General features: G+C 42.1%; 1 protein-coding gene across 1 annotated transcript; it reads right to left on the bottom strand.

Moving 5' to 3' along the window:
- Positions 1-6,924: 6,924 nt before the first annotated feature.
- Positions 6,925-20,889, bottom strand: bnip3lb (BCL2 interacting protein 3 like b). Its single transcript, XM_030084139.1, has 6 exons — positions 20,652-20,889; positions 15,435-15,663; positions 11,060-11,138; positions 10,719-10,822; positions 10,307-10,456; positions 6,925-9,368 (listed from the first exon to the last, which is right to left on the bottom strand). The coding sequence occupies exons 1-6, from the start codon at positions 20,707-20,709 to the stop codon at positions 9,320-9,322; spliced, it is 669 nt and encodes a 222-aa protein (XP_029939999.1). The 5' UTR covers positions 20,710-20,889; the 3' UTR covers positions 6,925-9,319.
- Between the last annotated feature and the right edge of the window lie 3,311 nt (positions 20,890-24,200).

Genomic DNA, 24,200 nt, shown 5'->3' with positions numbered 1-24,200 from the left:
ATTTTGATGCAGATTTGGGCCACATTTGACTGTCATTTTAAGCATCAATTAATGTTAAGGGTTAGGACTGTGGTTGTGATCAGTGGATATTTGTCAGGATAACAGGAGAAAATGACTTTCTATAATAAATCATTAGAATATAGAAGGCATCTGGGCCAAAATCATCCAGTCCAACCCAGGCTGCTGGATGCCTATATAAAGCATAAACATTAGAAAGTCATTTATGGTCACGTGTGCCTTGTGTGTAATATCAAAGAATTTGATATTTCTAATGTGTTACTGTGTTTTAGCGAAGAATTAATATGAGAGTGAAATTTACAAATGTATGCATAATGAAGGATGTAAAGTAACACATGGAGAGATTTTTTGCTTTGATGATTTATTATAATAAATCAAACACATAATTGCTGAAGATGACACAAAGTTGAAATGTCACATTCCTAATCAATTTACACATTCTTCAAAGATTGCATTGCATCGTTTCCCTTAAATCCACTCTAAAAATCTGTTCAAACTGTTCAATGTGTAATCTTTACAAAGATTCAATAAGAAAGAGGCTTTATAAAAATGAAAAAAAAAAATCAACATGGAAAAGAAATGATGGAGAGTAGAATTTCTCAAACTGCAGAAAATATTCAACATGATAAAACAACAAATACAACCATTTGTCTTGTCTCTCATGGAATACCACTTTTCACCACAAGATGGTTAAAACAAGAATATCATAACATAATAAGTAATTTATCTTGCCTGAATACCACAGATGGAGCGGTTTGAAACTTCTAAGATTCTTGTTCTATTGTACTTGTCTTGTATATATTGTAATGTGATCAGTGCAGTATCAGGTTGTTGGACATGTTGAGGCCATATTTGATCCATACTGGGAAACGTTTCAGCTGCCATCAGAGCGCACGGATATAGAAAACGCTGAATCACTGATGGAGTGGAGTTTGTAGTAATGACATGTGGCTTTAATACAGAGAGAGCAGGAAGGAAAGGACAACAAGCAGGAGATGTATTCATTAATCCATTAATCCATCCATCCAGTCAGTCAGCATGTATTCAATGAAACTCACTGCTCTCACTGTTTCTGTGGTATTGATTATGACTGCTGCAAAAACCCTCTTCCAAAAACACTTGCTTACTCTGGGTTTTTTTTTGGCACTTCGAGCCTCCGACTGTCGTCTCTGACAAAGCGGTGAATTCATGGGACGCTCTTTACAGTGCTGTCCTGCTGCAGCCTGCTTACACACAGCCAGACTGCACTCAGGCTGAGAAATGTGGACTTCAATGTAAAGCACGTGTGTGAAGATGTAGATGTAATGTTTAAAAAACTGCATGTGGAACATTTAAATGAATAGACAACCAGTCAGTAGCATAATTGAATATAGAAACAGCATTTTAGAAAGAGATCAGATCAAGATTGCTTATATTGAGGTGAAGCAAATGCAAAAACAATTCAACATTTCTGCATAAAATGTTTGTGGCTGCAATAAATAGGATTATGAAAATATGCATAAAGACCAGAGGAGTTAGCGTACGTGAGAGATGAGATCAGAATAATTAATAGTAAAGACTTGATTGTGTAGTTCAAAGCACTACACATGTTCAGGAACCACTGTCTGTGTACAATTACAGCTCAAATGTGAATTAGACCAACAACAAAAACGGACGGTCAGTGGTTCAGGGGCCACAAACAGCCCAATTCGTCTTGAGTGGGCCAGAACAGTAAAACAGAGCCAAAACAACTTTAAATTCAAACTTTTTCATGATGGCATAGAGTACAGAAGATGAAAATGTAGATATTGTGTTTTAATCAATTTGCACAATGAATGTTCCCTTCCTGGTGCAGACATACAGTGAATAAATGGCAGTGAGGTATAAATAAATCAGTGGTGCATGCTGATCAATAAGTCCAGGCAGTAACGACCTCCTCCTCTCACACACTCTGTTTCCTGACTTCCATTACCGCGGGCCCAGGCTCTCCCGCACAAGAGGCCACGGCGAGCGTTTGAGCGGCCAGTCCATGTGGGCCCAGTTTCCATAACAACGTGGTGGGCAGCGAGCGGCTCCCCCTCCCTCTGCTGGGAGGGCCGCCGTCTGCCGGTGGGTGGACAAAACAGCCTGATGTGTGAGAACCACAGGAGGAATGTGGGAGTGGAGCTGTCCCGAAAGCCAGGCCCCGACACCTCCCCTCTTCACAAAAACACAAAACAAACGCACCCAGTGGGAGGAGGCCGGCGCAGGACGATAAGGGGGGGAAAGTTGGCGGCGTGCCCCGCAAACAGTTGGAAGAGTCTGGTCCCCGGACAGGAAGGGCACGGCCGTGGCATCCAGGAACAGATGTAGGACAAGTGGTGAGATCAGCAGGATGAGTGGACTCTCCCACTGAAAACACTCATTAGATTATCGGCCCTCTTCAGCTCTTCAGACAGTCTGATAGCGAGAAGAGGAGGGATCCGAACTCCGAAACACAAATCCAATGTTTCAGTGAAGGAAAAGGCCGGATTACAATACCAGAGTGGAAACACCATCTGTTGCCTGATATTGTTTTCTTTCCTCCGTGTTTCCAGCCACATGGAGACATGCCGGGTCAAATAAAGTTTTAATTAAAAAGGGTTTTTTCTTCTTCTTCCCCAGACCAGACGGCACACAGTGGGGCTGGGACTGTCGGAGCTCCAGGCTACCGGATAAATGCGTGTTTTCATACTGAAGAACACAGTTTTCATAATCTACATGAGGAAATAGGACTCTGGAATCACCAGTGCATCATTTCTACATTTCAGTGAGAGAATGGTTTCATCTTGGACAGAGCAAAAAACAAACAAAGCAACAGTGTATCTGCCTAAATGGGGAAAGGAAGATATTTTTAGCTTGACATGTTCTCGTTTAGTTTGACCACCAAATGAAAGGATTTAACAACATCTGACACGAAGATAAAGTGTGCAGCAGTTTCCAATCTTACTGGAATTGCAGAAAATGTGCAGATTAAAAAACAATTAAACAAAAATTGCTGAGTGAATGAATTTATCAACTGTGTAAAGTTGACATTTAACGTGTTGTTGAAGGATATTTCTAAACTTCAAGTCTTGGCACACTATAAACTACCCAAGTTTTTCAATCAAATCTCCTGAAATTTTGTCTAAAACTGAGCAGCATAACACATATTCCCCTATACTAAGTACTCCTATCTCACAACATGCTATATTTGTCACAAACGACACTGAATATGACTAAAGTCATTTGCTGTGTGCTTAAACATAGATACTGTCTCTTTCCCAATAGTTTTTGTCTGCAGTGGTGATGTTCAATCTGCTGCACTTAGTGTAAAAAGAAGTAAAACAGGAATAAACGCTGTAGAGTTTGTGCTGATATAAGGAATACTGTAAAGGTTCACACAACTATACTTAATAATTTTGTAGTTTTGGTTTTTGACAAAACACCTGATAGTCCAACATATCATCCTCTTATTGTAAAGTCCTCCCTTTTCCTGCATTCCAGTCATGCTTATCAGCCTCGGGCGTCGAAGCTTTCTGCTTGAGCTCTCCTCAGTCTGATGCTGATGTTTTCATCGAGCTTGTGAAGAAGCACGGTGACGAGTCTCATTGCGATCAGGTGTGCTGCAACTGGGAGCAGCATGAAGCACGCAGGACAGCAGCGCCCGAGTCCCAGAGGCTCCTTCCCCTGGTTCAAGGCTTCGTTTGAAGAACAAAAAGAAAGTTTCACAGCTGTAGAAAAAACCTTGATCAGGCATTACTGTAGCAAAACAATTAGATTTGCCTCTATACACTTGTTGCATTTTCAATTGCAACAAAACAGTAAAATATATTTTTGTGTCATGTGGCTGTATTAGAAAAAAAAATAAAAATTATGTTTGTATGCTTGTGTCACTTTGCAATAAAACAAAGCTCAGGTATTTTTTTCTGGTTTTTTTTTCATTCGGCTGTTACTTAACTCATCCAGCTCACACTCGGAGAAATGTATTTGATTTTTAAAGAGTACTAATAAACATAATATGAACAAAGTTTAACAGTTTAACACCAAAGGTGGAAAAATAATTCTCTTTAAAATAGTTACATTGCTTGAACTCAATTAAAAGAAAACTCAGTTTTATTTAAAAAAAAAAAAAAAAAAACTCCAGTAAAAATACACTACAGAGTGTACGATTTAGTTCTTAACCACATTGAGCTGCATTGACAGTTTGTAGCATTGCATTCAGAGAAAAAGATTTATTTAAATCAGAGGTGAATGTTTGGAGGAAAAAATTAATTACAAGGGAAAATTTGAGTATTTTTGTGTAATTCTGTGAATAAAATGTGCGGCTATGAGAGCTGCTGAAGAGCGTGTCTGATCTGAGGAGAGGAGGAGGTGAGGAGATGAGGGAAGGAGATGACGATCTGAAGAAGTGAGGAGGTGAAGGAAGGAGGAGGTGATGAGCCTCCTCACCAGAGACGTGGAGACGGAGCCGGCCACCACCCCGTAACCCATGGCAACACAGCATCAGCTGCAGTGGGAGGAGCTCGCTGCGTCCTGATTGGCTGAGAACAGGTGTCCTGAGCCTCCACGGAGGGAAGGGGGAGGAAGACGGGTGTGGTTACTTACACACCACTTATTTTATTATGACTCCGTTAACACTGATGCATTATTCATGACTCCTTTTTGAATCATTTATCAGGATTACATCTTGTGTTTTCACTATTCTGACATTCGTTCAATCCGATGAATTAAAAATCTTCACCAGGCTCTTCTATCCACATATTAAAATATCAGGAAATATTCACTCTTAACCACTTCAGAGTGACTGACACCACTGATTTAACGCACCATTTGTGTGGAAACCGGTCACAATTTCCCAGAACAAAGTCAGTTTTGGAACTGTGCATCTGACAGCTTAAAGCTAAATACAGTCAAATGATCCCTCTTCTATAACGAGTTTAAGCTCAGTTTAACCAAGTTTACTGAATGTCCATAGATCAGTTTAATGTTCTCTGTTGTGTTTAATATGAAGATTAACTCCAACTTTCTACTTTATTTGGATACGAAGCTTCAAACATGCAGTCTGAGAAGCCAACAAGAGTAAAAATATAAATTCATAACTACAAAATGAGTCATAAGACTGAGGATCTGAACATACTTCAGTTTGTGGCTGACAGGTGGTGCTAGTGAACACATAGAGGTGTAAATCCTTACATGAAAAATCAATTAGAACTTAAACATTGAGATGGTTTTTGTGTTATTTCCATATTCACATCATAAAAAATTAATTTTGGGGGAATTTTTGAAACATTAACGGTGATCGTCATGGCCTCCAGTAAGAAAATATCATCTGACCTCATCAAATAATTCAATATGTTCATAAAAAGCATGGAAATGTTTCACTGTGTATGTATAATGAATCTTATTTTAACCAATCACAGTATTCTTTTAATATTAATCTAGAATGACACAAGTCAGATTTATATCTTTAATCTGTTTGGTGCCGTCAATCATGTTACTTTTAATCATTTTATTTCTTTATGGTTTTAAGTTTTGGATCCAGTGTGCCTTTATACGGCTAAAATTTAAAGTCTTTTATCATTTATAAAATCAATGTTTTGTTTGCTGCATGATGAGACAGAATACTAAATCTGATTGTCATTGGCTGAACACGCAGTACAGACTGTTTGCCACTGGAGGGCACTGTTTCCCCACCGAACAGTGTGGGAGCATTAAACCAGACCCCAAAAACTCATAATCAGCAGTAATATGACATTTTTCTGAAAGTTTGTTCACTCCTCTGTTGCAGAATTCATCTATGATTGTAATTTATCCTCCCTGTCTTCATTTGTTTCCTCTGTGGGTTAACTGATGTGAGTTTGGCCGAAGTCACAGCAGGCCAAACATCCTCACACCTCCAAGCTTTTTAATTTGCTGAGAGCTTGAAATAGTCATGTGTGAAAAGCGGGTGCAGCCCAGGACAGGTCCAATTCTAAAGCAACAGAGCACGAAGAGCCCGGGAGCCACTCGGGGTATAAATAGCATTTCAGAAGAAACGAGGTTTCAGTCGTACTGTCTGACCTCGGATGTGACTGTAACTGTAGATGAAACAGAAAGCAGGTCAGTGGAGGATGAGGACGTCTGACAAGAAGGAAAAAAAAAGAGGAATGATTTTACCCGATCCATCTTCATCCAAATAAGGCAGCGGTGGCAGAGTGAAGAAGAGCAGACGGTCCAGACGTTATCTTATTACATATACAGTCGATATACTGTGCAGATCTACTGAACAGACCCACTACTTTCAGCATTTTTAGGGGTTTTTTTTACATGCAAGAGACTGTTTAGCCGTTTCCTAAAACTGGATGATGAACTAATCAGACACCAGCTTTCAGTCTTTATCTCACAAATTTAGACCTTTTTTTCTTTTTCCAAGTGCATTGTCACTGAAGGCTTCAATCACAAAAAAATAACAAAACCCTCAAACACAGTCTTCATCACTTCAGGTATCACTTCACAATCTGGGTCCTTTGTTTGAATTTTCTCTGAATGAATGGATAAAAAATGTGGCTTATTTCAATGAAGAGTGACGCTTGGAATCGATCGACAAAGAAAAGTTGAACAAACTTTGGTCAAAGTGGAAAATGAGTCTCAGTTTTGGTTCTCACTATCAAACCATCATGTACTCATCCATTAATAAATAAGAAATCACTGAAGAATAATTATTAACGGCATAAATTGAGCGAGCCAAGCTCAGATTCAAGTATTCAAAGTCTGACGGTCACAGCAGGAACAACAGTTTGTGGCGTCTTCGGGAGAAACGAGAATCTCTGGCTGAAGACGGTTCTGTGCTTCATGAGAACATTCAATATTTAATTTGAAAAAAAAAAATGCTTAAAAAACAATTAAAACATATGTGGGGAAAAAGAAACAGGACAAAGTCGACATACGCTTCATTCAGGTAATCTTTAATGACAAAAAAGGTTGATCAACTTCTCCAATGTGGTGGGGAAAAGAAAAATCGAAGCAAAAGCATCATTACGATCACTACTGTTAGACCATCGCAGTCTGATGGGAAACCTCAGAAACGTCACATTGGGCTCTGCCATCAACAAAGGGGGGGGGGGGGGGGGGGCTTCTTTTCATCCCATGCTTTCAGACACCATCCCAGTCAAACGCCCACTCCACGCATTTTTTCTTACAACCAAGAAAACAAATAAAAACAACAGAGTGAAACTCTTGAAAAGTGGCTTAAACAAACAGTTCAGTGTCTCTGTGGCTGAAAAGTCAACAAATCAACACTTTGATGGGATTTTCTTCATTCCAATCAAACAATAAAATACTTTTTTTTTTTTACCCTGAACAAGTTGATGAAATGATTCATAAAGGTTTTTCGGGTATGTTGGAGTCTGAGCTAAGTTTACTGATCAGCTGAGTTGATCCATTTCAAAAGTGATCAACCAGGTGGATAGGGGGAAAGTGTAGTTAATTCTACACTGAGGAATTAAGTTGACTTTATTTGAAAGTAAAATCAAACTAGAAAGGAAAAAAAAACCAATGTCAGGAATAAGGTGAGCCTGATTGTAAAGTCGTCCTTATTGAGTTGTATTAAAAGTGGCTGCAGCTCAGTCTCAGGTTTTCACCTTTTTCTTTCACGTCCCCTCCGTCCCGTCAGTCAATGCAAGGCCGCTGGAGAGAGGGGATGAAAACTTAAAGCTACGTACTTTCTACCCCGTCCAAAGTTCTCCACTCAACGTCTGTCTTGTCTTTTTTCGACACGCCGGACAATCGGAAAGCAGCGCTGGCTCCAGTGTTTCTCACGCTAAAGAAAAGCTCATTTCTTTGAATAAAAGAAAATCATTTGACGAAAGCGCGCTACCTTTTTTTTTTTTTTTTTTAATTCAACTAAAAACACACAAAGCCTCCTCAAAACAAAAGTCAGCTGATTACGAGTCTCAAAGCTTTTTTCGGGGGGGGGGGCAGAACAAATCCTGTCATTAAAGGTACAACACATAAGAGTTGATTGGTACCACTTCTGTACACTGGGTGGCAGTAGGGAGTGACTGACGCGTCCGGTTTTGGCAGGTTTTGAGTTAGTAGCTGCCAAAAGTCTCAGACATGTTGCCATGTTGGCACTGAGTGTTTCTTCAAACGAAGTCAGCAATAAAGTGAGCGGCGCCACCGCCGTGTGGCAGCAGGTGGTATCGATGCATTGATCATTCCGAACATGCTGTACCTTTAAAACGAACGCCGACGGCGCGAGAGCGAGCGGGGGAGAAAGAAAAAAACATGCAGTTTGGACAGACTGCCGAGCCCGGACCGCAAAGAATACTGGAAGTAGGACACACTGAATGGGACGCACTGCAAGCCTGCACACCTCCGCACCCGCTTTCCAGTTATCGCCACTTAGCAAGAATATGCACAACTCAACAAACGGTCCTTATTGTCACAGAGAATGCAAGGAGAGAGAGAGAGAGAGAGAGAGAGAGAGAGAGAGAGAGAGAGAGAGAGAGAGAGAGAGAGAGAAAAAAAAACAAGTCACGTAAATCTTTCTTCCGGCAGACGGAGCCAGAAACTCACTTTAATCCCCCCACCGAGTGCAATTCATGAGAGCCTGTGGTTCGGGTTTGGCCACTGTGGTAACTAACTCCCTTCATCGTTGCTATGTCTCAATAATCCACCACGGTTTGAAAAATAAATTAAAAAAGAAGAAGAAGAAAAAAAAAAGATGATATTACCTAAAGAAGATGGCTACTTTCAAAAAAAAAAAAAAAAAAGATAAAGGCATGATCACAGGTTCAGTCTGCGTAGCCGACTCCCAATTTGGTCGAACCCTTTATGGAGATCGAGTGTGGCACAATCTGTGGTCAGGTGGGAAAACAGTCCTCCCCTTTTAGTCGCATTAATCGAAGGGCACTGGAACACTGTGTGTGTGTGTGTGTGTATGTGTGTGTGTGTGTGTGTGGAAGTGTTTGGTGTAACACTGCATCCCTCCCTGGAAACCCACCCAATATAAAGATTTGAACCCAATTACTGGGGGAAGTAAAACAGAAGTATGACCTTACTGGTATTTGAAAAGCTTATACAAATGAGTGAGGGAGTGGAGGAGGGAGTGGAGGAGGGAGGGAGGGAGGGGGGTGGGTACTGGGGGGGGGTATCTACAGACAGTAAGACAACAGCTGATTGAGAGGAAGGTGGATGCACTTCACCCGAGAACATGTCAAATCTCAGGGTGGAGGAGGAGAGGAAGCGAGCGGGGGAGGGGGAGGGGTTTCTTCTCACAACAGCAAAAACTTTCTCCGACAGCTCGTGGCCACTTCTCAGGCACTTTTCTTCAGTTCCAGCTTCAGAAAGAGCTGGCAGGCGGCGTGGTCAGCCTCTTCCCGATGTAGACTCTGAGGAAGGCCGAACACAGAAGGAGCTTCAACCGTCTGAGTGAGGACGGACTGGAAACTGGAGTTCTGTTTTCAAAGGGATCCTGTTGGGATCCACAAGCACTAATAAGCAATGAATCTTTATCAGCAGATCCTGATCAGCTGCTGGAGCATCGATGCTCGAACCGTCATGAACAACAGTTCCGATGCTGACGTGCTGTCGTGTTTGCACGCAGAGCAAACCTGCCGACTATCCGACTTGTCGGCTTACGCTGATTCAGCGTCAGATTAGTTTGATGGGGATGAGCGGCGAAAGGACTTTAAAGGCTTAATATCGGGATCACATTGTCGCTACAACCAAAGTTGCATTAAGAGCCATGTTTTTGTGGCGCCTTGAACATTTTTAATCATTTTAAAAGAAGCTCCAAATGTTAAAAGCGGGAATATGGCTGTAGAGTAGTGGATCTCAGGGTTTTGTTGTTTCATTTGCGAAAATTTCCAAGAAGACATTGATTTTTTTTTTTTTTTTTTTTTTTATTAACAATTTGCTTGGTGGATTGATGGGCCTCACTGCAGCCTCTTGCGGGCTGGTTTTGGCCCTGGAGCCTTACGTTTGACACACCTGGTCAAAAGTATGAGATAATATCTCGAATATATTTTTCATTTATCCAATCAGACACGAGAAAATTCTACAAAATGAAGAAAAAAAACCACCAATGTGCAAACGGCCCTGATTTAAACTTCTAAGAATTTTACTGATCATATTTCGGGATGAAAAGTCTGCTCAGCGTGACGCTGCTCTCTGAACTCTGCTTCCTGACAGTGATCTCACGTCGGCCTGCCTGCGGCTCCACAGCGCCCCCCGCTGGTTACACGTAACATCCAGCCGAGCAGAGGCCGGTGCCCAGTTGCTGTGTCGCTGTTGTTTTTCTAACTGCGAGCGTTGCGGCGACTCTTACCCCAGCCCCAGAGCGAGGATGTGTGATAGTAGCAGCGAGGGGATGAAGACTTTGAGGAACTCGGCGGAGAAGATGCCTCCTTTCTTCATGGCCCCGGTCTTCCTCATGCTGAGCGTTACTGAGCGCCGAGGGTGACGGAAATGAAACTCCCTGCACAGGTCACACGCAAGTATGTGTCAGTCTCTATTGAAGATGGTAAATTCTATCATCAAAATCACTAAATCTGACTTTCAAGATGTAAAACTCTTTCATTTTGTAGGGAAGTGAACGTCTCCCTCCTCCAAAGTGGCGGCGGCAGCTGGCTTCATGTGTGTGCGTTAAACTGTTTATACTGCGGCGACGATGAGCTGCTTTCTCAGCACAAACAATTCGCTGAGTGTGCCGGCTGGTGTTGACTCGAGCTGAGACCTACTTGGGGGGAATGTTTTCCGGCCGACTGGACCAGTCAGCAACCCAGTCTGCGTCCTTCATCAGGATGTCCATGTCCCTCTCCTTCTCCAAGACGTCCTCCTCAGACTGAAAGACACAAACACACACACGTCCGTTCAGGAGGCTTTCTGTCGGCGCCGGCCGCCCTGCCAGCTCAAACAACGCCAGATCCAAAGATTAGTGGAGTGTGTGTGTGTGTGTGTGAGACGGACAGTGGCTTTGGGATGAAAGAGGAAGGGAGTCGGGACAAACATCAACACAAAAAAGAAAAAAAATAAATAAATAAATACAACACTGTTAACAGCTAGAGACTGGTGAGCTTACCTGGCTGTCTCTTCTGCTGGTCACGTCCACGTCGAAGATGATCTGCCCCTCGTCCTGGGGGGTGTGGGGCCGCGGGGGGCTGCGGGTCACACACACAAACATGTTGTTCATCAGAAAAGTCAAACTGCCCATCATAGAAGTTACTACATTGTTCTATCACAACACCAGTTTGGTCAGGGTGAAAGGACGACACAAAAAAACAGGAGGAAGAGGTCAAATATGAAGAACTGACCAACTCGCAAGAACAGAACTAGAACAGACGGAACTATTCAAGAACTAACTGGTTCTCACTTCGACATGTGGACGGATGAGGCTGAACCAGAAACCTCATAAGAAACTATCACACCTGCATTGGCAGTGGTTATTAACCTGTATCTGTACTTCACTTAGTTTCTGCCATTGGTAATTCAGTTTGATTTAAACTGCTGCTGGTTTTTGTTTTAGTTTGCATTTATTTGTGGCTGTTGACACTCTATTTGACTTTCACTCTGTTTTAATTTATTCCAGTTACTGCTTACTCTCGCTATTTGTCTTACACCTGCTACTGTTTTGTCATTTCTTTTCATTGTTATTGATGCTTTTTTTTTAATGTTTTTCCGTCAAAGCAGGTTATAAACCACGATCATCATTGTGATTATTAGTAGTATCATCTTGTATTAGTAGTACCTCCCCAAAACTCAAAATTAGACCATAACAACTAAAAGATGAAATAGTCAAAGGGAAAGTGATGGTGAGAGAGAGCACTATAGAAAACACTATTAGAACTGTTAACAAGTCATTCTGTTGATTCTTGTATGCTCTGTTATTTTAAAATGATCATCCTTATTGTATTTGGCATCGATTACTCTGAGACACTGATATGACGAGATAAAGCTGATCAGGATAATGACCTTACGGCATCTTCAAGAACACACATTGATCCTGGTCACACGCTGCAAAACGATTGTTTTACATGTTGTGTTTCGGCTCCAGAGAAATTAGCCCTCAGGAAAAAACTAATCTCCTTTGTCTTGAATGTTTGCCCTCTTTGTTGAAAGGTGTACTGAAGCGTGTGTCTGAACAACATAAGTCAGAATCTTCTTAATTAACTCTGAGTAACGCGACACCGGGCCGGCTCTACCGGTGTGAAGCTGCTGCCGTGCTGCTGTTTGTGTATCGGCTTGCTGATGCAGTGATCTCAATACTTGAAGAAACATCCGCAGGTGATTCACTCACAGCTGCCTGATAAGACGAGCTTCGCTGCAGCTCAGGGATTACGCAGGAGCACATGATGCGGCTGCCGGTTGAAAGGTCACAGACTTTCATTATTTATTTTTAAACGTGTTTGGGAAAAGGTGAGGCGAAGTGTGAAGGAAGACGTCATGAGGGCTCCTCCGCCGCTGCTGCAGCTGACTCAACACAGATAAGACACTTTGGAAACTAAGTGATATTAAACGGCTCGAATGAGAGGAAGCGTTTATGCTGCTGCTCTCCATTAAGCTCCTAATGTGTGTTTAAGAGACGCGAGTCATTTGGGAATCCAGGCAGAAAGCACTTTCTTCATGTATTGGTGTGACCTTGAATGGACTTTTATTCTTAATATTTTGAAAAGGAGCCTCTTCTCTCATTTCACATTGAAGAAAATTAAGTCAATATGAAAGGAAAACAACAAAATACTGGCTCGCACTTTGTGATTTTATTACAGACTTGACTTGGTTTTTACCCTCCTTTGTTAAAAGCCAGCGAGGAACGTCATCTTGTTTCATTTCATTTCTCAATCGACATTCAGCTGTTTCTTCTGACGTGTCTGGCACCGAAGTGAATTAAAGCAGACAAACAGAAAGGAGCCACGTGACGCGGCTGAAATCTTTCACGAGCTCTGAACCCATGACTCTATTTATCTGTGCACTCAGGCTGGAAATTCTTGTGTCCTCATCTGTATCCAATGTGAAGCAACTTTTTTTTTTTTTTAACCCTTCAGCGTGTCTTTCCTCAGTTTGAGAGAGCGTTCACGTTCAGTTAAAATAACCCGAATGGTCGTCATGAATCGAGGACGACAGGAAGCCTCATCGCATCTGCGTCAGGGTGTGTTCACACCGGGAACCTTTGCTTTGATTAAAGCTTGTTGGATGCATGGAAAACTGTTTAAGAAAGGATGTGTTGATGGAAGTCTGACTGTCTGCAAAAGCTCAAGCAAACCCTTCATCCCAGATTAAGTTTGCTGCAATACAAATGGTTAATGTAAATACAAATGCAAATACTGAAATAATAATAATGCAATAATGCAGACATTTTTGCGAATGTCTGAAGGTCATTTGGGGATGAAGAAGATGATTGAGGACAATATCTGACTGGGGAAATTGATTAATTTAAGCATTTATTAAGCAATGTCTGATTTTGGGGGGATATTTTCACCTGAGAGGAAAATTACATTCATGTGTCGCTCTGATTGTTCATCCTGTGTTAAAAGTAAAAATCTAAAAATAAAACCACTATTGTGGGGAAATAAATAAATAAATAACGGTGAGAACGTTCAGTTAGTGACTGTACTTTCGTGTCCACCAACATGATTGGAAATTAGTATTTGATGACAGATGCAACCTGCTCGCTCCCCAAAATAAAATAAAAAAGAAATCGCCATGTCCTTGGAAAAGTAAACAGTGCATTACTGCAGTCGCACGATAATATGCTGTGACGGGGTTCTTTCCAGGAAAAATGCCTTAAAAATAACATGGCGAAGTCGAGGTGACTGTTCAATAAAATGGTGGTTATTTCACCACTCCCAAATCCCAGTGATTTAACAAAATACTAGAAAAGTTGGAAAATGAAACAAAACAAAGTATTAACAGAGTTAATTGAGGTTCCGGTCTTTCCTGAGCTCTTAGTTGATCTGTCAGTATTGCAGAGGTCAGTTCAATAAATGATCAATTCAAAGATCGTGCACTCGCTCCAGAGAGACAGCAGCTCTGAAACTGTTTTCAACATGAGGAACGGGCTCATTTTAACTGCATTACGAAACGCCCGAGGCCGTGAACACATAGCTGGATGTGACTGAAACCAGCAGCTGCCACAAGGAGCAGGACAGAGGAAGACGGCAGCTCCACAGTTGTCTTCAAGTAAGACATCATTTCAAGACAGTCGTTTCACGTTTGTTAGCTAGAAATAAAGTAGCACTTGAAAGTACACATTACGTTAAAAAAAAAAAAAAATGGTGGTAATGGAAGTCTACAGTCCTTCGTGTTTTTAATTCCTGCTTCAAACCAACTGAATTCATTGAAAGTCACAGATGAAGCAGAGACATGTCAAAAGGAGTGCAGCTCCTCAGGACCTTTATAGCAACAAACACAGATGTCTTCCAAATAACTTCCTCCGCGGTCTGACTGAAGCGTGACCGGACAGACCAAACGCCACCAAACAGGTGAAACAAGACGAGACAAGTGCTTCTTTGTAGTGTCTCCTTGCTGCCAGAGGGATTCCTGCCTCTATTTTGGATTCCTTTGAACGTCTCCTGTGTGATCTCCAGCTTTTAGCTGTTCAAATATAACCCTAAAAATCCTGTCAGCATATTAAGCTGCACCTGCCATGGAAAGAATAAAAGTTCTCTTGCATAACATACATTTAATATGTGGTCTATTTACATCCTTCACTAAAGAGTCAGCGTATCAGAGTGCAGTGTGGGTGTCGAGAGGGGATCCTGTTTATCTTCTACTTGGAAAACCCAACCCCAGTATATTGTGATCCATGTCGGGGATGACTTGCTACAGTGCTGGGATTTCCTCTGAACGACTTGTTGATTTCCTTTTAAACAGTCACAGCACAGGCTGGGTGTCGTCTCTCAAGTATCTGTGACTCTCTTTAGGATGGTCAACATTATTCATTCCAACAGTTCCCATCATCCTGGTCGCATATGCAAAGTTTGCGCTTGCAAAATATTTTCAGAAACTTACCAAATTTCTTAAACAATGAGAAAGATTGAAAGACTGTTTGTCAGTTATTCCATCTGTCTATATGCTGTCTAACACTGAGTCTCTCACTGTGTGATGGTCTATTTCAAAAAAGCTAATGTTTATTCTGGGATACTCCTCCTGCCGCAACAAACAAACAATAAACCTTTCATCTCATTTTGTGACATTTTCACACTTTGGGAGCTTCTGTATCAACAAGTTACATCTTTACATCAAGGTGCATCCAATACAATTCAAGTATTGTTTCTCATTTAATTCTAAACTAAGATATAAACTGAAAAGTTTCAAGCTATTTAGATAGTAACACAACATTTGATCTTCTAAAATATGAGCTTTGTATGTTTCTATGACACACAAAAGAAAAGATGGAGGAGTAAAGACGGAAGCGGTGGAGTCCTGTGGAGCAGCTCTACGTCTTCCCGTCACGCTACCTGTCGCAGGAGGAGTTGCTGCGGCTCGACTCGTGCTGGGCGTCCAGCAGGATCTTCTCCATGTCTCCGTTGTGGATGGAGGACGACGACGGGACATGCTCCAGGCCCCCCGCCATGGCCTCCTCCTCCTCCTCCACCTGGGGGAGGGGCAGCAGGCCCGGGGCCAGGCCGCCAGGTTGAGATGACTGGCCTTGATGACCTCTGTTCATCTCCAACTCCACCCAAGACCCTGAAGGAGGGAAAACATTGTTTCAGTTGAAAGATTCATGCAAAATATTTGTGAACAATTAGGACTGAATGAACACGTCTCAACCTGTTGACCCGATCAGATCCTGCATTGCCTCTGAACATCTTTCTTTCTTCAGACGTGTTTGATTACAGGTCAGAAGTATCAGTGTGCCGATAAGATGCGGCCACTGAAGTTGTGTCAATAAACCAATGAGCTAACATCCTGCTCAGAGCAACAGCTAATATGTCTCCACTGAAATCAACTGTCTGCAAAATGGGAAACGTCCAATTTCACTGTGTCCTTTTCCATCCCACCAGGTTGGGAACACTCCAGAGCTTGTAACAGCTTGTGTGTGTGTATGTGTGTGTGTGTGTGTGTGTGTGTGTGTGTACACTTCAGCACAGCCCGCCGTCTTATGTTGCACTTCAGCTGATTAGAGACTTTATTTTTGTATTGTTTGGACTTTGGATTTAACGGGAAATGTGCATCGGAGGGTTTTAGCATGTTCTCGTACTTTATGCCTGCACTGGCAACACACATGCATGGGGTTTGTATTTACTACGTCCGGTTGCAACGTTATGTCACACGGTTTTTGACTTAACTGGACTCCAGTAAAATGCTGGATTTTTTTTTAATCTCCCGTTACATAAAATAAGCTGAAATCAGTCATTTGGTACTAGGAATGTTCTTCGTTTCTCTGTCTACCAAACATTTTTAAATTAGTACATATCAGATACACTAAACAAAGGAATGTATTACTGTGCCTAATTTAACGTGTTTGAGCTTTAGCATGTTCCAATGATTTCCTGAGGATTTTTTGCTTTATAATTTATTATTTGCTGTTTGCTTTTGTTGTCTCATAAATAGAGCTGTTACACACAATGAAAAAGAAAAATAACAAAAAGCTCGGAGTGAGATCATTAAAAAATACCCCGAGTATAAGTATCAAAGGTCCTCTATAATAGAATAAATCTATAATATAAATAGAATATATGACTTATTAAAATGGATCTGATGCCTCCATCTCCATTAATTAATTGCCTCTATAATTGAAATTTCCTGACTTGGCAGTATGCCCCCACAAACTGCTGCAAAACGACCTTTCATCTAAAAAGCTGGGAGGGGACAACAAAACGGACCGTCTGAGACTGTCATTCAGAGTGAAGCGCTATTTACTGCTGAGTGATGAAAGGACACTAAATGCCTGGCTGTGTTATGTGCTGCGCTTCCTTACAGACCTTGGCCGTGATATACAACGCCCTGCCTGCTCGTACGTAAGCCGGGGGCATGGATGGGCAGCTGAGAAGGCACAGCAGGTCAGGGGTGGGGACAAATGCAGGCAGAGGGGCAGGTTAGCCCGGGTTAGAACTCAGAGCATGGAGAGGTGGGATTCTCTGATATTGCTCATGAGGCTGCATTAAAAAAAAAAAAAAAAAAAAAAAAACACTTTCTTGTTCAAGTTCCCGTCAGCATGAACCTGAGGAGGGTCTCGTCACCCTGTGACAGTAAGTAAACACCGTGTTCACATGAGGCGTAGAGGGACCGAGTTTCAATCCGACCCGCTACCAAAACACTGCTCCGCTCGCCCCTGAACTGGCCTCGACTCAGCACCCGCGCTCATCCCGTGGATTACACAGCAGACTGTGAGCCAAGCTGCTGTCGACGGTCTATTGTCTCCACTCGCTAGACTAAAACCACGTTGCCATGGCGCTGATGCTTTCCGAACATTCTGGCCGCAGAGCCCGTTATCAGCTGTCGGGTGGGCTTAATGGGGAGGGGAGGCATGAAGTGACCTCTCTGATTTACCGACGCCGAGGCTCAGGCCGGACCGAGGCTGCCTCTGGCCTCAAGACCTCGGGCTTCAGATAAAAATGGGACAGGAATGAGAAGGCCAGGAAACTTCAGAGAATAACATCAGATAATGGATCGGACTGCAAGCCTCTCCATCTGATAAGCACAAGGTCTTATTGTCCCTTAAGCTGTGTCTCAGGCCCCGTTTACACAACAATGATTTCAAGAGGAACTGCAAAACTTTCATTGCATTTTGGGGGTCCGCATGCACAACAACGGTACTCAGAGCGACTACAAATGAAACTTTCAGAGAACATTCCAACTCCGTCGTGTAGACGGGCAAAAACAATACCTTCTGGAAATGCTCGAGCCCATTTCTGTGCAGATGGAGGAAACACTACTTCTCCACGCACATGAGAACATGGACAGTAACAGTAATGGTGACTTCCAGAGTGTCAGGACTCCCAATTCAAATCCTCCTAGGAAAGTACCCATGAGTGGCCAAATAAAAGACATTGTTTTTAGTGTTCCTGCTGTTACTGTGTGAACGGACATCGTTTTCAGATGTCAAGTAAACGTAAGACCTTTTCTGAAATTAAAACACAAAAAATGATGCACTTTGACTTGAAACATTGGAGTGTAAACAGGGCCTCAGTCTTAGATTGTACAGTGCGTGTCCGGATGCACCAGAGCCTGCAGGTGAAGTGGACACACTATGCTATCAGACACAGAAGAGTGGGTGCACCCTATCCTTTTGCTTTATTTTCATACTGGAATTCATCTTAATATGGCTGGCAAATATCTGTGGATATTTGTGTAAGTTTGCATTGTGCACATAAACACGGTGCTCTCTGTGCACTGAAAATATGGCTACATACATTGGCATGAAGATGACATAACAGGAGGTAGTCGCTGCTGCAGCCTGAATCACTAATCTCCACTTTCTCTGTGTCAACAGCCAGAAAAAAGCTCTGTATCAAACTGTGGTGTCAATCTCATATTAGTCCAGGCGACACATCAGCTTTATTTGATTTCAGTTGGGCGGGATACCCACAACTCAGAAGTGTTTCCTTTAGGGATGCAAAAATGCAACATACTTTTGGCAAAATACTATTAGGATGGATACATACACTGCAAACACCTAAACTTATTTCTGTTTTCTCACAGCAACAAAAACCAAAACATTGTTGGCTGTGGCCAGAGAATTTTATATCTCAAAAGCAGATCTCCTGAGAGGAGATGGGCAAGAAAAAAAAGGGTGAGCATAAGTGGAATGTTAATATTTCTGCATTAACTAAGAACGTTTTAATTTTCTGCTCAATCACGCAGTTGCCATGAGAAAATAGTTCAGCCCTGAAGACATGTCATGTAAAATGCTGAATGATGCTATTCTTCTCTCATAGCCTTGGAAGAGAGAAAGAATTGCTCTGTTGCTGGAGAGTATGTACAGACCTTTATGAACAACCTGATTTTTATTTTCAAAAAAGTGCAATCTGAAATCGTTTCTCCAGCAGGCATTTTTTTCCTCCGTTTACAAAAGCCTATTGCATCTCAGCCTGGATGATTTCTCAAGCCTACAGCATGCATGTCTTCACAAACTATTATAAACATTTGGAAAGGAAAAAGGAAACTTTTATCTGCAGCATCTTGCTGTAATTGAGTGTTCAGTTCTAAATCCTGGCATTGTGTTTTATCAGCTCATCTCACCAACACTCACCGTACATCCTCGGTGGAAAAGTTAGAAATGGAATCTTAGTTGATCAAAATGTTTTAATGTTGCATTTAATTGGACCCAGTAGTTGGCCATGCGCTGAACGTTGGCAGTGTATGAAGCTGTTGAAGCTGTAAACTCGGAAGTAAGGTCACAGCACCATCGCTTAGGTGGGCTAAATCGACCTACAGGAATATCTTTCCTATAAGACATCAAGATGATGAGCTATCTCTGTAACCTGCATTCCCAACACAAAACAGAACTGATTGGGACTGGAATACACCTTCAGAATTGTGTTTACATTCTGAAGGTTTCTGCCATGAGCATCAGTTCTTCATTGATATGATTTTTGGTCGCTGTTTTTAATTTTGGTTTTTCGGATTGCAACACTGATGTTTTGTTGGCAATTCAAGTTCTCAAATGTTCAATCCATAAACAAGAGAAGACAATGCAGCACAGAGATGACAGAAAGATTTTGATCATATTTGACATATAGCCTCACTGCAAGATTGAGCTCTTCTCAGGCTACTGTTGGAGAGGAAAAGGGGAACTGAAATAAACAGTTCTTTTGTCAATAAGCAAAAATTTGGTTATTTTCTGGTATTTTGACAATTAATGGGTCATCACCAGCTATTTACTCATATAGGAAACAAATGCCTGGAAAGTTGTGTTTGTGCCCAGACCACTGGCTCTGAGCGAACACACCACCTTGTTCCTGAAGTGCTACGTGCTGCCACACCATCTCCCTTCCCCTCCCTCATGCTTCAAACGTCTGTCCCCTTCGAGCTGTGGCCATAAATAGCAGGTCAAGTCAAGTTCCTCCTGAGTGTTGTAAAACTTATACCAGGCAGGTCTGAGTCAGTGCAATAAACACGCCTTTGTTTACGTCTCTGATGACCAATGCTAGTGGAGGGATGACACGTCGCCTGTCATAGTGAGGGACTACATCTCCAATATCACAGTCTACTTAACAAAATGTGTAAAACAAGTTAACACTAGGAGAGCTGGTGCATTGTCTCAATCTTGTATTATTCAATAAGACTGACACTTAAAAAATAAGTTCAAGTTACCTAAGCAGTTACATAAAGGTATAAGTTTATGTACATGATAGGAATTACAATACGGTCTAACAGTGAAGGACTAAAACTAGGTGAAAAGTATCGAAATGGTGTTTATCCGTATTTTGCCACTTCTTCAGAGGCTTGTTGACAACACTGAAGCCCACCCCAGCATCTACTTGCACCGCTGATTGGCTCATGTAGCTGTCAATCAAACAAACAGCACGCCTATTGGCACAGAGGCTGTCAGTAAGCATACGGAACATACCGTTCTACTCCCGCCCCCTTCCAATGAAGCCTGGCTGTGGAAAAAAAATCTATCCCGGTGAATAAAACAATGCAATAAATGGCAAACAAACACGCATGTGTGTGCACACACGCAATGGGTGGCGGAACATGACGGCGCGGTGTTGTTATTCTCAGCTCACCGTTCAGTCCCGAGTCTCCGTTGTTGTCTGTAGCAGCAGCGTTAGCAGCGGCGGACATCGTGGTGCGTGGCGAGCGGGGCGGGTCGCATAAACGGGTCCAAGTCAGAGCAGAGCGCGCTCCGGCTTATCTGCGCACATTCAGGCGTGCGATAGTGGAGGGGTGAGTCGAGTCCTCCTCGGAACGCGAGGAGAAAGGAGTGAGGGGGAGAGAGATAGTGAGATAGCGCGGCCGGGCTAAAGCTAGCAGCTCCGCCGCCTCCGGTGTTTGTTGTGTTTGCTGGTCTGTCTGTCGCGAGCCGCTGGCTGATGACGTCACGGCGTCCCGCTGACAACAAAAGGAGGGAGAGGGGGTAGGATTACATAACGGGGCGGAAAAAAAAGACACCCGCGGGGTGCGGGCCACATGCGTGACTCCATAACGCACACCGTCTGCAGGGGGAAAACAGGAATCCGCATGTTCAGATTAATGGGGAGGTAATTCGTTCACGTGGGTGCATGCGGACGTGATCCCAAGTACACGGTTAGTCCAGGCACGCGCGTCCTTGTGTGTGTGTGTGTGTGTGTGTGTGTGTGTGTGTGTGTGTGTGTGTGTGTGTGTGTGTGTGTGTGTGTGTGTGTGTGTGTGTGTGTGTGTGTGTGTGTGTGTGTGTGTGTGTGTGTGTGTGTGTGTGTGTGTGTGTGGTTGCTTCTGGTATTTATCAAGTAGACATCACATCAGCTGATCGCAATAAACATTTGCTGTATGAAGAGTGGTTAATGAGCTTGAGATGTTAAAAATAGACCAGGAAAAAAACAATGAAGAAAGGGGGAAATGAAGAGCTTGATCCGTTACATTCACTCATACATTGGATCCGACTCCCCGTCAGCGCTCAGGCCCTGAACATGTGCATGTAGAATTTACTGTAGTTCTTTTTATTATTATTATTTTTGTAGGCCTTGCCTTGCTATGACACATTTGTCTTGTTTATTCAGTTTAGTGGTGTGTGCACCTGAAGTCCGTCCCAGTTTTAACTCTTGTCTTCATCCAAATCAGCGCTCCTAAAATTAACTATATTTCGTCGCGAGGTGGCGCACTGAGATCCTGCCATTGTCGGATGAAGAAAATTTAAGAATATTATTTTAGAGTTTTATAAAGTCAGTAATACAGTTACAATAAACTGGTTACTGCAAAAAAAAAAAAAAAAAAAAAAACATCCATTCAATACCTTACTTCTTGTTTTGTTTTGTTTTGTTTTTCTTTTACTTTTATTTTTATTTAAGCTCGGAAAGGCAACCAACTGACTTCCACTTGAGATTTTTGGCATGGATTGAAAGTATTATGGATATACAAAATCCCAAAACAATGTGAGCCTTATAGGTTATTCAAAAACAGTGTATCAAGATTCATGAAGCTAACTGTTAGTGCAAAGGAACATATGGTCTGAAAGCAGAAAGAACATAAACACTATGCCATTTCATTTTACCATGACATTTGTATTATTAACATAACTTTTCCGTATTTTTATGGGATTTCTTCAACATCAGAAATAATGAAATGACAAGACATAGACCAACATAACATCCGTGAACACAATATCTGAGACTTCAAGTGAAAACATCATTACACACTGTAGAAGTGTGCTGATTTTTTGGAAAACAGATCCCTGAAATCATGACCAATGAGAGAAGGGTAAGCATTTGTTCATTCATCCATATGGACCTGAATAAGAGGGTTCATCACTGTAGGGGAGGAGGTTACTGAGGAACACACATACCCAGTAAAAATGGCCAAAGAACAGCGTTTATGGAGTTGGCATCTGCACACCAGCTTCCTCGGGGTGGAAGTGCAAGAAAACTGCGAGAGATTCCAACAAACACAAAGATGTTAATGTCATGATGGGGCTGGTTCAACCCAAAACAGACATGGGTGAGGTTCAGTCGACTTATCTCGGAAGAAAAGGAGATCTCGCTAGAAGTAAACGTGTGAGTGGTGATGGAGAGGAAAGGTGGTCAATCTGCAAGTGTTTGGATTAACCATGCATGAAGAGGTTAGATTTCAAGGGCCAGATCAGTAAAACGTTGGTTTCGTCAGGAAAGGGAACACGGTTGAAGTCACGCAGGACGACATTCTGCACTGTGAAGGCCCTAACACAACAAAACATCAGTAAAAGAGGGGAACAGCCTCATGCAGAAAGGCAAAGGAAATTTGGCATGGAGACCCCAACTCGTGGACATAACCCAGGTCCGGGGCAGAGCGGGTCAGGGCTGGAATCTCCTGTTTGGACTCACGCCAAAGGAAAAGAAAATATACTAAGCAGGAATGAAGTAGAACCAAAACAAAAGGTAAAACCACACAATCAGTGATAAAACCAAAGCAGCCGTGCAGCTCTGGGAGCGGTGATGGTGGCGGGCAGGTAGTAGCAGGCCAAACAAAATTAATTAAACTGTTTAAGAGATAAACAGATACCTACCAGGTGCAACGGGAGGAGGAGAGCCTTGATGTACCAAAGTGTTTCCCCTGGAACGCTGGATTTTATCCAAGTGAATTGAAACTCACAACAGATACATTGGAAATTGTAGTCATTTCAAAGAAAAGATTGACTTTTGAACAACCTGAGCTGAGATATCGGTGAGAGAACTTGCTACCACGTTGCTGTCAAATTTGCCTCAAAGCCACGCTGTCAGGGTGAGTTTGTAAAAACATGATGTGACAGCTACAGAAGGTTTTTGGGCATTTGTTTGTTGTGACCCCTGAACTCAACATTGAAACAACCAGCGTTTAGCTTCACGATAATATTCAAAGAAATCAGAAAGAGCATCTTTCAAAGAGCGTTTGTTAAATTAAATCATTTTTATATGAGGAAAAAGTATTTACCTTGCTTAAATTCCTTCCTCTTTAAACTGGACTCGGTATCTTTGGCATCAAGTGGTAATTTTAAGTTTGAAAACAATCCCACAGGGAACTTTTCCACTTGAACTCTGTCCATTTTAAATGAGCTAGAACACAATGAAGGCAGGACTTGTTCTTTATCTTGTTTATACGTATACAATCAGAATCATAATGGAGAAGGAACAATACTAATAGATAAAAATATAGCAAAATGCAATTTTCATGGAGATAATTGTCAGTGCAAGTTTTCTTCATGCTCAAATGAAATAAACTGAATTTGACAATCTTCAAGTTGATCCAAGAGTTTTTTATGATGTACCTGGTGCACTTTATTGGCAGCATGTTGGCCTTCAGTCAAACCTTCAGAGATCTGGTTTCACATTAGCTTCACAGCATCACACAGCAGCAGCACGTTTCTGTGCTTTCCACTAATGTGAATCTCTGAGGGGCTTTTCTTTTTGACAGATCTAGTAACACCGAGTTGGGAATGGATGAAGCTCTGATGTGGTGCAGAAGGCCTCAAGACACATTCATAAAATGAAGGGTGCTGATCAGTATTACATTTAAATCATTTTAATACTCATTCTGCAATCAGGTGTAACCACAGTGCTGTGGGTATGATCAGGAAGGGGAAACATATTTGCATATGTGGTTTTCAGATTTAATAATTTAAATGTATG

This window comes from Salarias fasciatus, assembly GCF_902148845.1.
Source record: "Salarias fasciatus chromosome 7 unlocalized genomic scaffold, fSalaFa1.1 super_scaffold_4, whole genome shotgun sequence".
In the NCBI taxonomy this organism is placed as follows: domain Eukaryota; kingdom Metazoa; phylum Chordata; class Actinopteri; order Blenniiformes; family Blenniidae; genus Salarias; species Salarias fasciatus.
This window is presented reverse-complemented; position numbering and strand designations above follow the sequence as displayed.

Excerpts from the sequence above, each read along its gene's own strand:
- bnip3lb (XM_030084139.1), bottom strand. The coding sequence starts at position 20,709 with ATGTCCGCCGCTGCTAACGCTGCTGCTACAGACAACAACGGAGACTCG. Across the intron at positions 15,664-20,651 it reads CGGAGACTCGGGACTGAACG|GGTCTTGGGTGGAGTTGGAG; the intron begins GTGAGCTGAGAA and ends TCCCTCCTTCAG. Across the intron at positions 9,369-10,306 it reads ATCCTCGCTCTGGGGCTGGG|AGTCTACATCGGGAAGAGGC; the intron begins GTAAGAGTCGCC and ends GGCCTTCCTCAG.